This window comes from Salvelinus alpinus, chromosome 4 (genome assembly GCF_045679555.1).
Source record: "Salvelinus alpinus chromosome 4, SLU_Salpinus.1, whole genome shotgun sequence".
Classification (NCBI taxonomy): domain Eukaryota; kingdom Metazoa; phylum Chordata; class Actinopteri; order Salmoniformes; family Salmonidae; genus Salvelinus; species Salvelinus alpinus.
Genome location: NC_092089.1, coordinates 53707232 through 53729270, shown reverse-complemented (window position 1 = coordinate 53729270; position 22039 = coordinate 53707232). Strand labels below are relative to the sequence as shown.

The window sequence follows — 22039 nt, the reverse complement described above, 5'->3', positions numbered from 1 at the left end:
GTGATCGAACACTTCATAAATTCGTCTCAGACTAGCAGGTAGACAACAGAGACTGACACCCTGGGAAGCCCTGTGGGTGTAATGATGTGATTATATGTGCAGATGGGGATATATCATCCCCACAACTCTGCTAATGTGTGAAGCCTGCCTTTCCCCATGTGGAAGCACTCAGCCTCACGACTGACCGGAGGAGACGAAAGAAAAAGTTTTAGTGTGTGGGAGAGAGAGAGAGCGGAGAGAGAGGGCGGGGGGGGGGGGGGGGGGGGGGGGGGGTGTAGCTGGAGTCGACTGTGAGGGTCTCTGCTCGTGTTTTTACAACCCTTCCGGCAGCAGCTGGGCCGCTGCGCAGACGTTGCTGTGTGCCCTGGGCCTCGGCCAATCCGCTTCCTCCACTGCCAAGGTGCACACCAATGGTAAGGGGGGGAGAGGAGTAATGGTTAACAGAGGCTGAGCCACGCTGGCAGAGAGAGGGAGAGAGGGAGTCCTTGGATCTCCAGGAATACTTTCCTCTGATGGCTGCTACTGCTTGCAGGACCTCCGAGTATTGCTCCACGGTGGAGAGCAAGGAGTGGGGAGACAGCGAAGATAAAGTGAAGTGCTGCTCTCATCTCATCTCCACCTGTGTCTTCCTACGTGAGTCTCTGATGTGCTCCTCATCTCAGACAGCTTGCTTTATTGGTCTCCGAAGTCAGATGAAGCCCGCTCATTGCCAGGCTAAACGGGTGGACCCCTAGAGAGCTAGCGAGCGTCTGCTCTGTGCTCAGCCCAGACGGAAAACACCAGGCAGTAGCCAGAGGGCTGCAACCGCCGCCTCGCAGACCGAAACAGGCTGAAAAACAATAGCCAGCCAGCCCAAAATTACACAATTACACCCAAAATTGCCAATCTAAAAACAACAGCCTTTTCACTGAAAACCACCCGACACTGATTTGCTTGTTTTGGCAAGGCACTTTCTCTTTGATCTCCCATGGTGTGTTGCTACTGGTGCCTCTCCTCCCTATCTTACTTCTCTGTGAGATGCCGCCGCCGCCGCCGCCCGGTCCTCTCCTCCTCTCACTTCCTCTAAGGCCCTGGGGGCGGTGGGTGTGTTCGCTGGGGCCCTTCTCCGGGGACAAGGCCGGGGAGGTGTTTACACGGCTACGGCTGTTCTCCTGTGAGCTCATCATTGACGGACTGAAATTAGTCACTTGATCGTCTTCACTGTGTCCTCCCCCAGTTTCTCGACTACTAATAGCACAAAGTAAAGCAGCGGGAACCAAGATCTCATGATATATTTGATAGTCAAATTAAACAGGGGCATTAATCTCCTTCTGCACCCTATAGTATACGCTGTATGCGTTTCTTTACGTATAACGCTGCAATAAAGCGCAAGCCCAACCAACCACAACGTCTACAAATACCTGAGTGAGAGAGTGAGTGAAACACACGCCTGCATGGTGGAGATATTAAAGGAGTCGGATTTATAAAGTTGTCTCATTGACTTAAGGTTGCATGCTAAAATAACGATGGTCATCAGACATGCCCGGTCTGATTGATACCGAATTGGAAAGGCATGAGGCAACAGTGGCTAAGGCGCATGGATTGAGATCTCCCTTTTTGAATATGGCGGAAAAAGCATTGACATATTGAAGCTATCATACTTTGCGAGATTACAGCCACCTGAGTGAGAATTTGGCCGTACACCTGCATATGATGGGATTTATGACATCAGCATTTGTATTCTGCCTCTTTAAATCACCTGTTCCCTGTCAGTTGTAAAGTGGGATTTTGGAATCCACGTTTTATATAGAAAACCACATTCCCTGCATCCAAAAAGGCATACCTCAGTGCAAGTTTTATTAGACCCTATCTATCATAGACATGAGGCTTAGAGCGGTACCTTATCGTTTGAGTGTGTGTGTGCGTGTGCGTGTGTGTGTGTGTGTGTGTGTGTGTGTGCATGTGCGTGTGCGTGTGTGTGCATGTGTGTGTAGAGAGCCTGGCGCTTGGCCTTCGACTTGGCCGTCGCTCTTTCCATCCCGGGTGAAGAGGTATGAGCTCTTGTTCTTTTGCAATCTCTTTCATGCATTTACAAAAGGGAGCCTTTGAACTTGAGAATATACTCCTGGAGCGACCAATCCCAATGCCAGCAGGGATACCGTCTCAATCTGCCTCGCAATGTTGGATATACAGCAAAGACCTTGCCACGAGGAACTTCCAGGAGTCACAGCACATCACAGCGCAGCACTAAAACTCAGACGGACGGACACTAAATCCACAAATGGCTCAAGCAGCGCAGAGAAACTCCTCCTGTCTCCTGTCTCCAACACTCCTGCTGGGATCTCGCAGCTGACCTACAAGGTCAGACTTATATTTACTGTAAGTCTCAGATCTGATTCACTCTCAGTCCACTGACCTGGAATCTGCTCTGAGTCTACAATGTTTTAAATCTTCTTCCACCTGCTATGATTGGTAGACTGAGAGGCAAAAGGGTCAACTTAGGGTGACTCATGGACTTACTTACCTGGGCTAGGGTTAAAGGGAAGGGGGTGGGGTGGCTTGGCAAGTCCTCTCCTCACGTCAACCTCTTTTTTGATTTACCTAGTGTGCAGACAGACAACCTTCTTACATCTGGAGGTTCTGATCCATCCAGCCATCCTGGATACTATAACATCTATAGGGATCCCAGGATATCTGTGCCAACTTCTTCCTACACACATCACAGCAACCCTGCGCACACATGCAAACTAACACACACAGACAGACAGGCAGACAGACACACACAGGAACGAACGCACGCACGCACACACACACACACACACACACACACACACACACACACACACACACACACACACACACACACACACACACACACACACACACACACACACACACACACACACACACACACACAAACAAAAACCTTTGGCGGTTTCACCTGATTCACCTGATTATGGCCGATACGACTTCATCACCTGTAGATTTAATGCTTGCCATCGCTCGGGGAGTTCGCCACATGAACGTCTTAGCAGAGAGGGAGTCCCGCTCTTTTTCCTAAATACAGTAAATCTTACTGATTCAATTAAAACATATGTGACATCGCCGCTCACCTGGAGCGTTAGCAACTGACCTGACCTGACACGAGGGACGTGCAAGCGGATTTGACATGAGTGATTCATAATACCTAACCGAGAGAATCTCAATTTACCCCCATCTAAAGAGAAATAAACAAACGTTTTCAAGAGTGCAGCGTCGCAATCTCACATCACCTCCGAGTTTTAACCTGGACTCCCCTGACTAGCTCTTGGAGGTCTTACCTCTTCGTGAGGTACGGCAGTAGACAGGGCCGGCTTAGCGTCCACCTTCTATACATGCTAATATCGAGACGAGAACTTAAAATTGTAGTGTGAGAGAAAGAGGTCAGTCGGGGGAGTCTAGGGACTAATTGAGATGTATATCCTCCACGGTTCGTAAGCCAGCAATGGGACACTGAACGCTCACCGCTTCCGAACTATCCTTAAAAGCAAACCCATTCAACCTCGGCGTGGTAATTCTCTGCTCTGCAGGCGCTCGGTGGGAAAATTAGATAAAAAGAGAGAGAAACACACTCCTCCACTCTGAGCCGTGTTTTCCTTTCGTAGACTTCTACCTATTCAGTTCATATCAGCTTTCAGCCCAGTCAGAAGCGAGTATGTTCTGTCTGCGTGTGAAGTACAGGGGCATCGGGAGAAACTGCCAGGGAATCGAACCAGAGATTGCGTGCTTCTTGCTTCACTCTCACATTTTCCCCTCTCACTCTCAGTGTGTCTGTCCGCCTTCTTGTGAGTCTGCCCTGTGTGCGTGTCTGACTGAATATCCCTGGATCTAAGCAGGTGTTGAGGATGCCTGGCCCCCATAGCCATTCTCATAGCAGCTTCGGCCACATTGCTTCCTATCGCTCTCTCTGAATAGAAAAAGATATATAAATATGTGAGTATGCCATTTAGTAGATGCTTTAGGAGACCCAGGAAATCATTGTGATGACGTTAAATCAACGTGGAAAACTGATTGGATTTGAAAAAGTTATGAACGTAAGGCTATTTAGTCTTTTTTTCATCCACCTTTTAACCTAAATCCAATGACATGGTGACATTTATTGTTGATTTCATGTTGGATTCACGGTTAGTCCACAACTCAGCCAAATGTAAATAAAAACTAGATGTTGAACTGAGGTCTGCTCTACGATTCCCATTCCGCAAGGAGAATAGATACTCTAAAGTAGAAAATATCTCCCGTGATCCTGACGCTAAAACTTGACATGATTACAGAAAGAAATACAGAAGAAATCGATAAATAACTGTACGATTATAAATGTGTATACGAGAAAACTCCTTTTCTCTCTGTTGAAACATCTGTGGAGAGGATGATTTGTGTAATGGCCTGCACCATTGAAACACGGGGTGATGTGCAGTTAGTTTATAGGCCAGTGACAGAAGCTACTGGGGGACTACTCGTTCTTCCCCACTCTCTCTCTCCTCTCTGTCGCTATCTTCCGCTCGCTCCCTCTACTCTCTCCCTCTTCTCTCTCTCTCTCCCAATCTCTCTCTTTAACCCCCCTCCCCCACACTCCCTTCCCTCAGCAGAACACAATGGAGACAGGGTGCTTTTCCAAGAGCCGCAAACCCCACGTCATTCCCCATCCTGCCTGGCTGGAACAGCCCTCTTCTGTTGACATCCGTCACTACAGGATACTATATCACTGAGCGAATACATTTCAGATGGGGCCTATTATTAACGAGTCTGAAATGAGAGATCTGCTTCTGTTTACCGATGCCACAGGTATTTACATTCCCCAACAAACTAACAACAACAAAAAACCACCGGTATGAAGAGTGTGAGAGTGAGGACTTACAGTGTGGCAGTGGCAGACCCGCTTTGTAAAGGGGGACTTACAGGAATGTGTGTTTGTCTGCCTGTGTGTGTGTGTATCTACGCGTGGGCGTAGATTGTGTGTTGTGTGTGTGCCAGCAGACAATCACAGCAGTGAGAAAAGATTTACCGTGAAACCATCCAGAAGCCAATATGTCAGTGGTCTGGAGAAGAGGAAGCTACAATCATATCTAGTATAATGTCTTTGCCAGGCTACAGATAACCTCAACGGCTCACAGGCCAAAAGGGAGTCAAATGGGAGTCAATCAAAGCCTGTGGAGAACAATATAGATCATCCTGTCAGTGTTGTAAACCACATGCACATCAATCATATTTAGATGCTGTGGAGAGAATGCATGGGGCTATGGGGCGCAGAGGTACCACCACCACCACCTCACCCAGATGCATGGCCCATCCCAGGCCAAGCCACAGGCCTCTCTTTGGGGCGTGACCTGCTGCGAATCGCGTGGCTCCGTGGCTTCTGAATGTGTACTCTCGGAGCCTCGGAATGCAAGCCACAGAAACCAGCCATCTAAACGGCTGTGTCAGGAGAATCTGCATAAACACACATCACATGTCCATCCAGGCGAGTACAAAGGATAGAGTAATGAAACGTCCTACCGACACACACACACACACTCGCGCGCATCCGCACACGACACACACACCTTACTTTCATTAGATCAATTATGAGAAAGCACAGCTAGCCACAGTGTCAATTGGCCACTCTTCAAAGAAATGGAGTTTGTGCTGCCATAGATTCTACCTAAGTCAGTTCACGTACTGTACCTAACCATGTGCGCACAGCATGGAATAATTAGACAATAATCAGACACTCTCACAGTAGCAAATCGTCTAGAAGCATTCCTGACATCTGAGCATTCTTTCATAAACACAAAACCCATTAAAAAGGAAATCTGGTCTCGCATCTAATTACATCAGGCCTCTGACATGGAGAGACCCAATTTGTTTAGATATAGAACTGCAGTTACGTGGTAGACGGATTCTTTCACAGTGACTGTGGATATTATGACGGAGCGGCCCGAAAGCACAGCAGACTATTGTGGTTAAGCTGCTGGGCCTGTAGGAACACATTTGAAAATACCCAGAGCCCAATGGAACGTAATAGGTTGACATTTAAAGAGAATATACAGATCTTTTGTCTTTGGGGGTGCTCTTGAGACAAAAAAATATAAATATTGCCCAGAAATGACCTAATTGGACAGAAAGGGACACATATTCCCACACCCATGAGCAAAAGCATACATTGTTAGCTTACAACTAAGGATTGTGTGGTTTTATAATAAAAAAATGGATGAATGCTATATTAATGAATACAAAAAAATCGATCTAACTTCCATATAGTATGTTTAAAGTTAGAGTCTTCATACAGCTCATCCCGCCAATCGCCTTCCTTTTGAGTTTACTACAAGGATACTGCAATTCAAAGCTTGAAGGTGACAGCCTATCATACTTTCACCATTATATGTAACCACTTAAATAGGACTATTTCCCCTTTCCTCATTATCTTGGATCAGAGAGCATATAACACCATGACATGTCATAATAGGAGGAACCGTGTAGAAAGCAGCTGGTCCCAAACAGCAACCAGAGACCTTCTCAAGCCTGGCCAAGAGGACAGAGGTAAAAGCACACTGAGAGGAAACAGAACACGGTGCTAAAGGTAATCCAAAGTGCTTCACACACACACACACACACACACACACACACACACACACACACACACACACACACACACACACACACACACACACACACACACACACACACACACACACACACACACACACACACACACACACACAGTGCAAAGGTAACCTATTCCTCAAAGCTTGATGGGATCTCGCTATGACCATGAGATCATGGTATATTCTGATTTCAGGGTTTCGTTAAGTCCAGCATGCATTTATTATATTACAGAACATCAAATAGTTACATTAAAAGTGTAAGGAGTGAAGAGATCACTCTGAAGGCTTTCCTTGCTTTGGACTTACTCCTATTTCTAAGTCATTGCATATCATATCCTACTATATGCATAAATAATGTGAGAAGCAAAGAAAGGATATTAATCGTGACTAATAGTACATTGGGCCAGTCTATGATAACAATAGTAAAACGAGATAAATAATTGTTTTAATCGCAGGGTACAAGACATGGTTTTGATTCCACTAGGAGAAATCTGCAGTTGACACAATGTCCTAGTGATCTTCATTGTCTCCCTAACCATCTCCTAAGCCGTCAACGGCTCTCAGAGGCCTATCATACGGCCTTGTATTATTTTTTCCTACCATTATAAAACTTCCCAAAAGCCTACACCCTCCTTTATCCACCGTCAGTTCAAGGTCCTGCCAGGAAAACAAGATTCCTAACACGAAAACGCAGCAATAACAACAATATTAAAAAGTCCACATCCTCTCTGAAGTCATAAATAATAAAGAAGCCATCCCCCTTCTATTATACCTGTCAATAACATGAAGCATAAGCCGTGGGGATAGGAGGTCTTGACACTGCACTTAACCAACAGAGAGTATTGCTCTCCCGCCTCTATTAGCCCAGGCTCCGCCCCCTCCCAGCAGAGCTGGGGGTCAAAGGGTGAGTGTTGTGAAAGCACAGGCTCTAACCGCTAACGGCTGACCATCAGATGGTCTACCTTTCCTCCTCACACACACGCAGGCTCGCAGACACAGACACACACACACACGGAGGCAGGACGCACTCGTGCAAGCAAGCACACACACACACACACACACACACACACACACACACACACACACACACACACACACACACACACACACACACACACACACACACACACACACACACACACACACACACACACACACACACACACACACACACACACACACACACACACACGGGAGCAACTCAATAACAGCAGCTCATAGAGTCCGTCCCATTAGACACCCCTCACCCCAACCGCAGCTTCTTTAATGAACCCCCTCACCCCAACTCCGCGCCAGTCTCGCGACACACACTCCGATGTTAGAGACTCAGCATGTTTTCAGAGTGGTGCGGACACGCTCTCAATCATCATTAGGGGTTTTGCAGAGTCCTGGGGTCTGGGCACCTATCCAGGATGTGTAAAAGTTTCCATGAGAAAAGCTTGAGTTGCCGTTGGAGGGGAACGGTCGCGGACAAGGATCCTTAGAAATGTTAGAATTCTGTATTGTTGTTGGGGAATTGTTTGAGGGAGATGGAGAGAGAGAGAGAGATAGGGAGAGAGAAAGAGAGCGAGCGAGGAAAGACGAGGTCTGTCTAGAAACCTGTTGCCACTGACGTCTGCCTCTGCCTCATGCAACACCGGGTCTGTTTTCAGTTTAGAAAAAAAAAATCGTTTCAATTGTCCAAAATTTGAGTTGAGGAGGAAACAACTACTGGAAAGCTGACCCTGAAATATAAGGCAATCAGAATACACATGTCAAGTGTCAGAAATCAGCAGTGTACATTTGGTTGTTTTTCTCATGTGGGTGAATAAGGCCCCTCTGTATTCAGCTGTAACCAGATGGTAAGAGTCTGGCTGGCTGATTAGCGTTAGCCCTGTGCTAGTTCAGCTGCGCTTCATTATATCACCCATCACACCAGAAGCTAATGAGAGAAGACACACAGCGGCAGCCTCGCTGGATCAGACAGATGTCCAGGCCAGCATACTATGACTGCATTACACACGCACACACACGCACGCACGCACACACACACACACACAGGCACAAAGAGGCCTTCATAAGCACCCTGGATTGAGGACTGGGGGTGCGTAATGTGGCTCAAAGCCTTCGAATCTGATGCGTAAACAGCAGCCAAGTCTAGGATCAAAGCGGCTATGTGTGTGCGTGTGACGGGAGGGGGTAATGATGTCACCGCAACTGCAGCTCGGCTAGGACGTGTGACAAAACGTGGCGTCATCACAGACCCCTGTTTTATGGGCTAATTAGCCAGGCTAACAAGGCAAGCGTAAATATACTGCCCTCCTCATTCTTCGTAACTTCTATTGTTTTTATTGATGTCGTTTGCATGACATTGTGCTCAATGCCATATGTATTGTAAATCGCCCCGGATTAGAGGGAGCGAGGGGTATGACTCAACGTGAAAGGTATTTTTTTTTACTTGAGAAACTTCTGTTTAATGTAAACCTCACATTAGATATGTATATATTGCGTTTGGCGTATGACAATGGGCCAGAAACAATACAAAGACCTCTAGGGCTAGCTTTTGAAAATTCACTTTAACATACATCTTGCTTCCATTCCCCCTAAGCATCAATCCATGGACCTTGGTCCAGGTTTATTCGCTCACTCAACTCTTCTGGCTATCGTGAGACAGACAGACCCCTGCTGCAGCGAACCAATGGCAGCCGCAGGCCAGCAGTTCTAAATACTTCCCCAGCACAAGCCAACAGATCATTCATCAATTTAAATACAATCGCAGCTCCTGGACATTACCCAAAAAGCCTTGGGGCACCCTTTTACAGACAGACAGTGCGTAATGTCCTGCAGTTAGCTAGCCTCGAGGCTCCAATGCTCCATCACAGAAGTAGTGGATGAAATGGTGCTAGTTGGGAGCGGGTAGTGGGTTAGGGGGTTGAAGGGCAGTTAGAGGGGCTTATGTTCAACTTGTCATCCCCTCCCCCTCTAGATCTCCTACATATCTACCCCACACTGACAACAGAGCTCCTTGCGGTACAGTAGCTCAGCCCGTTGATAGGTTGAGTGATGTCTCGGGGGCTGGGTTAGCCGTGCGAGCCGAAGGCCAGTGAGAGATATTTCCTCTGGCTGATGAGAGCCCGAGGCCTGAGCGTGGGAGGCACGCCACTCTGGGGAAGCTCAAGTGTCGTCCCGCTGCAGAGCTCAAATCACTGGCTCCAAACCGGCCAGGCTGGGACTCTATGCTACGCGGCTAATGCTAAATCACCACCGCCCGCCCAACCGCCTGGTGAGGTCATCCCCTACCGTCGCCCCTCTAATGGAGCAACTCGCTAACATATGATAATAACGGAAGGTAATGACTGTGGAAAGGGAGCTCGCCACTCACCGACTTCTCCCAGCTCTAATTTATTTTTTTATCTCAGGCTCATTTGAGGGGTCTGGAATTGTCCGGAATGGGGCCGGTGGACCTGACCGGTACAGCGTGCAGATGCCTTTGGAGTATGCTGTTACCACCACACACTTACCGGTACTCCAGGAGCACAGTTAGCCCACCACAGATGCTCATTCAAGACATTAGATGAGGCGAGATTGCAGCGGGCCAAGGTTTTACCAGGGACGCCTTGGTAGGCCTCTGCCAATCAATACGCATTCCTGTGAGTCTCTAATGCATCTGTATTCACAGGCCCAATAACATTTGGTCACTTGGTCCAGAGATATGGGCTCCGCTAAAGTGACAGTGGATGGGGTGGTGTTGGCGGTGGTGGATTATGAAGACATGGTTAGTACTTAAGGGTTATAACTTTAGCAGAGGGCAAATGTTGAATATTTCCATACTGTACAAATGATGGCGTAAAATGACCCCCTAACAACCTTTTACCTAGCGCAAAATAAAGCTTGAGTTTCACTCTTATTCGATTAATTCTCATACTCTGGCTCCTTTTCCTGCCCATAACTACTGAGAAGTTTGAAAAGGAATTAGACATGTACATGACAATGCTAATCGTATTTCCTTTGGACTTAGCGCCAGTGTTCTCTTGTTTCAATGTACAGTAAGGGGAAATATGCCAGGAGCTGGCGCGGAGTCAGAAGATAAATGCTAGCTCTGGATGTGTGAAGTGACAAAGACTTGTAGAATGTCCTATTTGAGTGTTGTGCTCATTTTATGGAGTTGATAACAGACAGACGTCCTCACTTCTCGCTATTGTCTGTTTACGAGGTGAGGACTAACGGGGACTCATCAGGCTGGACAGATTTGCTGACAACCACGTTTCAGCTCAATTACAGCACTGCTACTAAACCCCTCGGCCCCCAATGCCCATCACCCCTGTGCTCCCTTGGCTCGCACGCATGCAAACACACACACACACACACACACACACACACACACACACACACACACACACACACACACACACACACACACACACACACACACACACACACACACACACACACACACACACACACACACACACACACACACACGAATGTACACACACAGTGCTGTAGGTCTACTGCTGTTTACAGTAGGAGTGAAACAAAAGGTGCACAGGAAGAGGGATGTTCCTGAGTTGAGCGGGGACTCGCCTTGTTCACTCTGTTTGGATGCAAGGGGACTTTATCTCTTCTGGCATACCGCCACGTATGCTGCATACCGCACAATCAGAGCATAACAATAATGTGATGAGCAACCCCGACAGGGCCATAACAGGCTGGGAGTGACCAGAGGGAGGGACGATTATGAGGGGGGTGGCACATGGAGAGTTAATAGGGGGTCTACACACAAATGCTGCGTTCCCCCATTCCCCTGGCTGTGCCCTGGCTCACATCCAGTGGGGCTCTGGTAACCCCCCCCCAGCCTCCCCAGCGTCCCTCGATGACGTCAGCTCCAACACTACACCCTCCGCAGGGAAAACACGGGAAAACAAAGCGCCTCCTGCCTGCTGACATCCCTCGCACCGAGGGGGGGAAAAAGCGTTGCAGCTCAGGAAACCCCTACCTATTGTTTTGCTTCCTTCATTAGTCCTTGTGTCAACAGTCGGGTCCGGCACGCGTGCGCCACTGTTTTTGTTCTCTTGCTCCCTGCCTGACCTCGCTGCTTCTGATGTTTTGACAGATTGTTTCGAAATCCCATCAAGGCCCAATTGACTGTTAAAATAAAGCTGTTACTAACTCAGACAACATACACGGTAGTTGCGAAAACAAAAAGGATCTGTAATGTCTAAAATGAACAAATCTGACGTAAACCCATGGTTGATAGCGCTGCAATTCGCCAGGAAAGAGGGAGATGTGGGGGGAAAGGGTGTGGGGGGAAAGGGTGTGGGTGGGTGTGGGTGTGTAGATAAGCAAAGGTGTAAAGTTAACGTCATGTGCACTGTAAATGGAACGTTCTAGAGAGAAACGAGAATCGTGTTTTTTATGACCCTGTGTTTTCATAAGGAAAAACAACACCAATGTGATAATGACAATGATGATGTGATGTCACTAGCTAATGGAGAGCTTTGATTGACAGGTCTAGGTAGATAAACCTTGTTCTTGTGACTCACCATCGTCCAGGTACATCTGGTCCAGATCCTGGGGTTCCCGCTTGACGGTGACGGCTAGGGAGCGGGGGCTGGCGTCCAGGCTGGGAGGGCTGCTCCTGGCCTGAGTCTGGCTCTGTCCCTGGGTGGGACTGTAATCTGGTGCCTGGGCGAACGGGCTCTCTGCTGCCCCCCCTGGAGTGGAGGGGTGGGACCCTGGGGAGGTGGAGGGGCTGCTGTTGTGGTAGAGCGGGTGGAAGCCATGGGGACTAGGGTTACCAAGGTGATGCGGGCTGTTGCCCTGGGAGTGAAGCATGCCCTGTGGAGCTTGGTCGGGTGAGGAAGGGCAGACCAGCGGCGCTGGGCACAGCCCTGGCGTCTCTTGGATGGCGGACGCCAAGGGGCCATTGTGGGCGTGCGTAGGGCTGGTGGAGAGGCACTTGGGGTAAGACAGGTCGTGCAGTGTTGGGCTGGACCTGGGGGAGGAGGCGGGCATGCTGCCAATGCTGCCATGGCAAGGCGGGCAGGGAGAATAAACCCCAACCAGGCATGTGTCAGCATCCCCCACAGGTACGATAGGAGTGAGCCTGGGTTGGCCATAGTAGAGCTTGGAATGAACAGACAGCCCCTGAGCCCCCAGAGGCTCATACTCATCATTCGGTTCTGTCTTTATTATCGGGACTGGAAAAAGAGAGGGAGAGAGAGAGAGAGAGAGAGAGAGAGAGAGAGAGAGAGAGAGAGAGAGAGAGAGAGAGAGAGAGAGAGAGAGAGAGAGAGAGAGAGAGAGAGAGAGAGAGAGAGAGAGAGAGAGAGAGAGAGAGAGAGAGAGAGAGAGAGAGAGAGAGAGAGAGAGAAAAAAGACAGATTAGAAACGTGAGGTAGGTCCACGTGGCTGAACGAGCAACTGAGTGTATGAGTAAAGGAGTCGGTGTAGTGAGATAGAATGTTGGTAGGATACCCTCCAAAACCAAAAACAAACAACCAGCGATTAAAAGAGACACTGTGTCATTGGCTTGGACTCTCAAACGCCAGCTCAGAACCCCCCCCCCACCCCAAAAAAATAGATGAGTCATCAGAGCAGAAAGCCACAGCTGGCTCTAATCATGAAACGGCGCTATTTTCTTTGGACTCTCCTTCAGCTCTGATATCCTATGAAAAAGTGCTTTAAAGCGTCTGGGCTGCTGCTGCAGGAGCCCGAGACCCCTAGGCCTCTTCCATACTCCAAAAGCAATTGTTGCTCTCAGGACAAAAAGAGAGAGAGAGAAAAAGGATGATTTGATTGGGGTGGTCCGTGCTCCTTAAGAGAGTATGGTATGCCTGCGGTTTCAGGAGCTCTGACTTCAGCTAATGCAGGAGGAGAGTGCTATGACCCCACTTGCTCGTGCCGCCGTCTTCCAACTCACTCAGAGTCCATTTGGGAGATGTTTCCGCCATTTCCTGATTCGTTTGGACTGACAGTCATCGTACAGTAGGTTTCCTGGCTGTGTGATCAAGATCAGTTTTCATCTTTCGGAGACTGACCATGACGTGTGCACTATTTATTAAATATGTAAACATATCCTCCAGTTGCACACGCACACACACGCACACACACACACAAAGCGCCAAACCCTAAGGAAAAGATGAAAGAAAACCCTTTATAAACCCCCACATGCTCCGATTCTGCCACGAGTACTGTGGCACAACTACTGTAGGCTTGAATTAAGACACCCAGATGAATAACAAAAAGCTTCTGAGTCACAATACATGCACTGTCTGTTGCTATTTCTGCACACAGTGAAATGTGTTAATGGGTGCGGTTAGTGTTTGATGCCAATCATAAGTGTTTTGGCAAAGTCTGAATCACTCTAAATGTCTTCTGACACTCTATTCAGCCTACTAAATGTCTTCTGACACTCTATTCAGCCTACTAAATGTCTTCTGACACTCTATTCAGCCTACTAAATGTCTTATGACACTCTATTCAGCCTACTAAATGTCTTATGACAACCTATTCAGCCTACAAATAGGCCATCATAAGTGTATTTCTTATAATAGTTACTTTTTACTAACAAAGTAAGAATAAGTCAATCCTGATGAAGGCGTAATAATACTAATAAGCACTTCTACTTCCATTGTCTGAATAAATGAGTGTTTTGATTAGATGAAAAACAGCCCTATCGTGATGTTATGATGTTATTATTGTTGGGACAGGACGTAACTGAGAGATTAACTTTCACACCCCCAGTCTCCTTTGGGGAGAGATGAGCTGGTGTGATTACCCAGTGGGAAGCTCATTTACGTCAGTCTTGTCAGAGCCACGGGGCCGGTCCATCTGTCTCAGAGGCTCCCTAGGTAAGGTCTGTATCCTTAAGAAAGTCCCAGGATGATACCTCCATACACTTACTAGGGAATATCATACTAGGCCTTGTAACAGGTTCTCCATAGTACAGACCTGGGTTTACGTTAGGTCTAGTATTTTTTTCTGTTCTCTATACTTTAGCTGCATTTGATTGAGCTTGCCTATTGCAATGGAACCAATGGAATAGTCCCAAAAGTCTAAACCCTACATACATAGCAATACATAGAATACTTAGCAATCTGATTTATTCTGTAAAGCTTCATAGTCTCCCACCGTCTCCCACTTTCCCTGAGACTCAAACGCTATGTCACACATTCCCCCTCTCCTACAGTATCTGCAGAATGAGATCCTTTGAGGGATCCTTCGAGCTCGCCTCTCCTCCATCCAGCTCTATTTGTCTCCCCCAGTCTAACCGATCATTCCTCAATATGTCTCCCCCCGTCTCTCTGACCACTCCTTCCAGCTATCTGTGTGTGTCCCCCCCTCCAAACACACCCTCCCCCTTCCCAGTTCCATGAAAGCAGATTCACCCTGTGAGTCCCATCCCCAGCTGGCTTCTATTTCCTCCCAACCTGCGGGTTATGGCCCACATGTTATTCTCCACATCTCTGCCTGTCTATGTCTGTCTGCTCGCATTAATGTGATCAGGCCTGATCGGAGTATTTATTAGGAACTGGTTTCCTCCCAGGGATGGGGGTGAGGGTTCGAGGACGGGTTTGAAGGGTGTTGAGCACAGAGGGCCTAGGCCCGGTAAGTTGTCGTGTGAAGGGAAGAGACAGCCGGGCAAGAGGGTTTTCTGGGATGCACTCTGATTCTCATTACGATTGGCTGCTCTGCTCTCAGAGTGGAACTATGGAGTGGATGATCTACTGTCTCCATAAAAGAGCTGGTTTGATTGCACTGTGGAAAGAGTGTGCACAATGCATTATACCTAGGGTTCTGAGTTTTTCCTGACCATGTGACCAGATTAGGCCCTAGTTTTAGCGACCAGGTGGTGCTTCATGGTGGTAGTCATCAACTCGCAGGTGTCTAATTCACCACGTCCCACTGTGGTCGCAATCGGGCTGACGGCTGGTGTCCTAGTCTACGTAGGCCATGTAAAGGTGCGTGTGAGTGTGTCTGCGCGTGTTTACGTGTGTGTGTGTCTGTCACTGCCCTAACTTGGAAACAAGGAAACGTCTCAGTCTCCAGTTTGGTTAGCATGACACATCTTTGGGGAGAAGTTCACGGCGTGCGGTTCGTTAAGTTTTCATGTATTGTGTCTCTCTTGTTTCTTCCGAACATGACCCTCTCTCTCTCTCCTCCCTCCCACGTCTCAGACCACAAACCTACGGCCAGGAATCAGCAGCAGCCCCCGTTGGTGTTAATAATAGAACCCGATCTACACAAGGAACCTCCAAACGGCTTGTGAAATGAAAGGCATTCCGAGAACTGACTTTGGTCGGGCTTTTGTCAGCGCCAGCACTTTCGGCGTTTGTTGTTTTATGTGGTTCCGTGAAACGGTTTCTTCTTTAAAGAGAAGAATAGGGCGGCGTGTCAAGTCTTTACTCGACGCAAGAATGATTGGAAATGAGCTCGGAAAAGAAAAGTAACGCTCACTCACACACACTAGGAGGTAGACAAGGACACTTGTGCTGTATGTTCGTCGCAACATCGGATATGTGGTGATTTATACAAACCAGAACTGCTGCCAACAGCTCATTTTAGGGTCTACAAAAAAGAGTAACTTCAGAGTGACATATTGCTTAGATTCTTGGATCTTTCTCCTCTGAAATTGTAACTCATGACAATGCACTTTCCGGACAAGCTTACTAAGCTTTAGTCATCAAATTCATTGGACTAACGTGACATTGTAAAGGAAAGTGAGGACAATGAAGAGCATTTTGAGGAAACACAAAGACAAATAAAAAAGACATGTTTCATAAGACAATCTACATTCTATTGTTTGGCATCAATATGCAACGGCATTATTACCATGCAAAATGCTAATTTGGAAAAACTCCCTGTGTGAAATTCGGGAAGAATATTACCGATAACATCTGGTAAAAAGTAACGGTTCAAATCTGCTACTCCTTTCTTGCTTGTGTAGGACAAAACAGGCCTACGACAGCCTTGTCATTCAAGCTTATCTTCACCTGTCAAACATGGCAAAGACTCAATCGTTTCCAATCCTCCAGACTGCGTCTGATAATAATATCCGTACTAGCTCTGAGGCGTGACTCAACTAAAGGGGAGATACGAATCAGATGATGTTTACATGACAGAAACAATGCCTCTCCCGTGAGATATGACTGAGCTATTTAGAGGATGGAGAGGAAACGATTCAATTACATATTATCTCTTGTTTCCTTACTTGGGCATTTAGCTGCTCAGTACAGGTTTGAGGTTCGACAGTGAAAGCTTTGGCCTTGTCAACACGTTCAATAAACCTTTTCACACACACTTGTCTGAGAACGTTTTGACATGAATGAGCAGAGAGAACATCACGTGACGACAGTGGAAAATACACGCTGTTTTCAATAGCGATCGGAGGACCGCAGATCGTTTGTTTCGTCCTTTCACTTTTTCAAACAAGCGGGGCTATTTTAAGTGGCGGTTTCTAGATGAGCACAGAGACGAGCACACACCCCGAGCGTGAACGAAAAGTTATTTTTAGAAAGCATAATTGACGACCACAACTGTGATTAAAGTGGGCCAGAGCACCGAGCCCCACTCAGATGGGTGAAGGAGGAAGTGATGAGAACGACCTCTATGTAACACATACACACACCCCCCCCCCCTTACCTGGCCACAGTGTTCAAACACTCTCACACAGTGAAAGCCTCAAAAGCAAACAACCAGGTTTTCCGCTCCTTTGCTATTTATATATCACTGTTATAATTATCCTCATTGTGACTTAGAGATCTGTTTGCTTTCATGACATCCTGCATCTTATCTTGGACAGATATAATTAGGGCTTCTCTTTGACCTCAGCACAGTTGAAACGGCACTGTTTGCTGAAGTCATATACAGTAGAGGCCACTTCTCCCAGACACTTCACCCATGGGCAGACAGACATGGATTCAAGCATTGTCAGCATTGTCTGAGTTGTTTATTATTGCTTGTTGACTATCGTGTTGAATAAATTATATTTAAGTGTTAAGGCCCGAGGAGGTGTGGTATACAGCCAATATACCACGGCTAAGTTTATAATACCTTATTGCTATTAGAAAAGTGTTACCAAATGAAATTAAAACAGTAAAAATGATTTTTTGGGTAATACCTGTGGTATACCACAGCTTTCAGCCAATCAGCATTCAGGGCTCAACCCACCTAGTTTAGAATAGATTAATAAATATCAAAATAAGAAATAAGAAGATCTGGTGAACCACAGCAAGTGCCTTTGACTGTGACTCTAGTGGTACATTATGTTCCGTCATAAAGACACTGCCCCTGCATGTGTGGTCCCCACTGCAATTTAGTTTACTTGGCATCGTAACAGAGAGCACACTCCATTCATCTGTTAATTGGACCATGTTGACGCTCTGTGAAAGTGACTTGAAGATGCAATTGGTCAAAGCGTGATAAGTCTTCTCCTTGTACAGCTTATCTCCTTGTCTGTCTCCCTGGTTGGTATGGGGCTGCCAAATATGGCCAGAGTTTGTCTGTCCTCCCACCAATGCTCGCTCGCTCTGCTAAGGTCAGTTACCCCAAAATGTCCTGTCTCCCCCCCCCCCCCCCCCCCCTTCTACTCCCCCCTCTTCACCTCTCCCTTTCTCAATCTCTTTCTCACTCACTCTCTCGTTCACTCTCTCGCTCCCATCAACCGTCTCCAAATAGGGCCCTCTGTTCGTTGTCAAGGTGGTGATGCGGTCTCTCTCTCCCAAAAGCCTGAATCATTGCTTCTTATCTCTTCCGGGCTACAATAGCGGCCAGTGATCATTGAATTGTTTAGGGAGTCTAAGAATCACATTTTGTCAGTTTAAAGGTGAAGAAGGTGATTCTTAATTTAACATGGGATATAAAGAGAGAGAGACATTTGAACTGTCTTTATTCTTTTGGAACTTCTGTGAGTGTAATGTTTACTGCTAATTTTTATTGCGTATTTCACTTTTGTTTATTAACTACTTCACTTGCTTTGGCAACGTTAACATATGTTTCCCATGCCAATAACGCCCTTACATTGAATTGACAGAGAGAGAGAGAGAGAGAGAGAGAGAGAGAGAGAGAGAGAGAGAGAGAGAGAGAGAGAGAGAGAGAGAGAGAGAGAGAGAGAGAGAGAGAGAGAGAGAGACGCAGCAAGCTGTGAATAATTAATAATGTTGTTTCTAGCAGCATCAATGGATTTCAATCAATATCAAAGTGTCTATGCATGAAACTTGGATTTGGCCAATTTACTCTGAGCCCAGAATGAAAGGTATTTAGTTGGTGATGTCAGACTGTGAAATGACTCCTAATCCCAATCACTTCTTCACATTCCAATGTGTCAAGCCAACTGTAAATGTGGAGACCAGGGGACACGTGAGTGTGTAGCGCAGAACGTGAGTTGTGTGTGATGGATGTTCCCGTGAGTTGTGTGTGAGCTCGACGGTCCAGCGATTGACTTCTGACATTTAACGTCAACATTGCCCAGAGGCTCTGTCAGTCAACCCTTCACACCTCATCGCCGGAGAACGCAAGCTCGCAACCAAGTAAACACAACTCACGTCTTCTGCTTCACTTCTGCCCTCGCTCAACAGAGCCGGTGATGCAGCCGGGTGTCAGGCACTACCGAAAGCTACAACAGATTGCGTGTGTTTTTGTGGAGCGGAAATGATTTCGGAGGAAACACTGAAAGGTACGATTGGGTAACATTGCCGGTGTAATGCATGAGCATGTATGACCCCTTTATAATTTATCAAGCAACACTAGTAGGAAACATAAACCCCCCAAACCACGTGTAAGTGAGGAGGTAAACCTGAAGGTTTGTGGGGTTACCATTTGGTGAGAGATAGGTGAAGCGCTGGTACTGGCTCCTCTTTCTCTTGCCATTGCAGACGTAGAAGTTGACCTGCACAGGGCTGGATATTCTCTGGTTCCTGTAGGGAGGGATCTCCACCACCAGCGCCGTCTACAACACACAGAAACAGCACAGAATGGATACACGCACAGTACGAACCCTCCAGACGCACAGTATATTTGTGTGTGCGGAGCAGATTTTCAAAAAGCTGTCAAAAAAACATGCATTACCTAAACATTATGAAATCAGACTAAGACGGCATGGTGAAGATTTCAGTTTGAACTTCCATCACTAGCTTAGGCCTACAACCCCTTTCAATGCTCTTCCAAGACACAAACAGAACTCCAACTGTACTAAGTGTCAACTCATTAATTAGCAGGTATGTATGCTTGTTTTGCTTTCGGGGGAACCCTGGAGGAGTGTTCTGAACAAGCTTTCTGAGCTGGGTCTTCGGCCCAATCTGGATGGGCTCAGCAGGAACCCCAGAGTGTGTACCGCGCCCCTGTTTGTGTCTGTCTGAAGCCCTGAGGGCCAGGGGTTTGAACCCTATCCCTGGACTACTACAGGGGAGAGATGTGGACCTTTGGCCTTGTTTTCACAGCCCCTGACCAGCGTGTTGCTCCAGGCCCAGGGTGAAACCTCCGTAATCCTGGACGGACGTGAACTTTGGAGGCTGCAGAGCAGGGATTGAGGTGCCTGACAAAGGCGCCATTGGGACATGACTGAGTGTCTGCCTGTCTAGAGCCTGTCTGTCTCTGTCTGTCTCTCTCTCTCTCTCCCTCTGTCTCTCTCTCTCTGGGGGCCAGCTCAGGCCATATGGGGTGGTGGAGCAGAACAGGAAGCCATTCCCTGTTGCTCAGCATATTTTGTGGGGTCTGTCTACGTGTCTGTGAGTCTGTTTATAGGCCAGGTCTGCCCCGGACTGACGGGGTCAAAGACAGCAGAGACACAGGTGTCGATGACCTAACACCCCCTCCATCCCCCTCTCCTCCCATCCTCCCACAAAGTGAGCAGAGCGATCCAAACAGGAATAATGAAAGCATATGGCAGGCAGAGCATGGGTGACCTAACGGTGGCCGGTGGCAGCAGGGGAGAAAAGGTCAGCAACACTGTGGCTTGTTTGTCGGTACGTCAAATAAGCACACGGTACTATTTGTCTTTCACCTACCTAACCCAACCCCTCACTGTAATTTTCCAACATGTGGGACTAGCCTTAACATCAGCCAGCCCTTAAGGCCAATTAAACATTGAGGCATCAGAGAGGAGGAGGCCGTATTCAACAAAGCCAGTCACCTGAACGTGAAAACACACGACAACAAAAACATCATCATTGAAATGCCGCCGTATTTCGACACATGTTCCATGGGCGATGATTTACCCTAGACCCCTGCAATTGTCAATGACAGCAGTTCGTTTACAGGGAGACAGAGGGATGGTGAGACCCAGCTGATGAAAGAGAAGAGAAAGGGAGGGGGGCACGGATGATTTGAAACACATTGTCATCACACACCCTAATGTGCACCCGAAGACACAGACACACGCAGGCAAACACACACTCTCACAGACCTTACGAGTCTCTCCTCGCCATAAGTACTTCTTAATTAACTCCAGAAGCACATGTAGCTTCTCTGGGACACGTACAACATTTACCGTCCCCTCTGACGAATCCCCTTTGCCTTGTTTTTATGAACAGAATCTAGGCCTAAATGTGTGACTGGGCATCAGTAGAAAGGTGCACTGGTTTATTTTCTCATTACTTCTCTCGTGAAAACAGCAGGTAAAAAGGGAGGGGGATAATCCACTCTTGGCCAGGCCTCAAGCGGAAGGCCGAGCTCAGACAAAGTGTTTAAGCGCTCCTCCTCCCTGAACCAGAAGTTGAACAGTGAACTAAATGTCTGGCTACGCTGGCTGAGGTGTTTGGTAGGGCAACTGGGCTTGCATCAGTATTCATTAGGCAACAAACTGAAGAAAATGCACTGAAACTGGGAGGGACTACCTAAACTTGTCCAATGAGAAACATCCTTTTTCGTTTTCCATTACAAAATGGTTTGCTATGGTGTGCCCTAATGAATATGACCTACAGTAGTAGAGAGAAGGTGTTTGCGTGTGTGTGCACGAGTGCACACGTGTGTGTGTTTGCGTGCACGTGTGAACGTGTGTGGTTATTGAGGGGTGATTGTTGATGATGAAGCAAGATACTCTAGGTGCAATCACTCTGTTTACCGTGAGAGAGAAAAATGTGTGAAAATTCCATTCAGGATTGCATGGACTAATCAACACGACTAATCTCTCTCCTTGGTAATGTCTTAGCAAAGGTTACATCAGCAAAGTGAGTAAGGGGAAGTGAGGGAGGTGAGGGAAGGAAATACAGTGGGAGAGAGGGGGGAGAAAAAGAGAGAGAGAGAGAGAGCGAGCGAGAGAGAGGTAGGTAATATAATGGAAGAGAAAGATGCATGGAATGTATGACTGACTCAATTTACACTTTCAATCTTAACAACAAGACTACAACTAATTCAGTACTGTGTTTTACTGAAAATACTGCGGAATACTTACAGACTTGAAGGAGTCCTTGTCAACTTTGGCTTCTGTCTCCCATAGGTGGTGTCCATCTATAAAAAAAAGG

The 22039-nt window shown here is 47.3% G+C and overlaps 1 protein-coding gene across 3 annotated transcripts in view; it reads right to left on the bottom strand.

Annotated features, from left to right (window-relative positions):
- LOC139573953 (nuclear factor of activated T-cells, cytoplasmic 1-like) overlaps positions 1 to 22039 on the bottom strand; it is a 64315-nt gene that overhangs the window by 7538 nt on the left and 34738 nt on the right. For 2 of the 3 annotated variants that reach the window (XM_071397967.1, XM_071397969.1), the window contains exons 7-9: positions 21970 to 22025; positions 19395 to 19527; positions 12122 to 12778 (exon numbers count right to left, since the gene is read on the bottom strand). In XM_071397967.1, the coding sequence (XP_071254068.1) occupies positions 12122 to 12778; positions 19395 to 19527; positions 21970 to 22025 (846 nt within the window). The remainder of the gene's footprint in view (positions 1 to 12121; positions 12779 to 19394; positions 19528 to 21969; positions 22026 to 22039) is intronic. The other variant, XM_071397970.1, reaches the window with a different exon arrangement.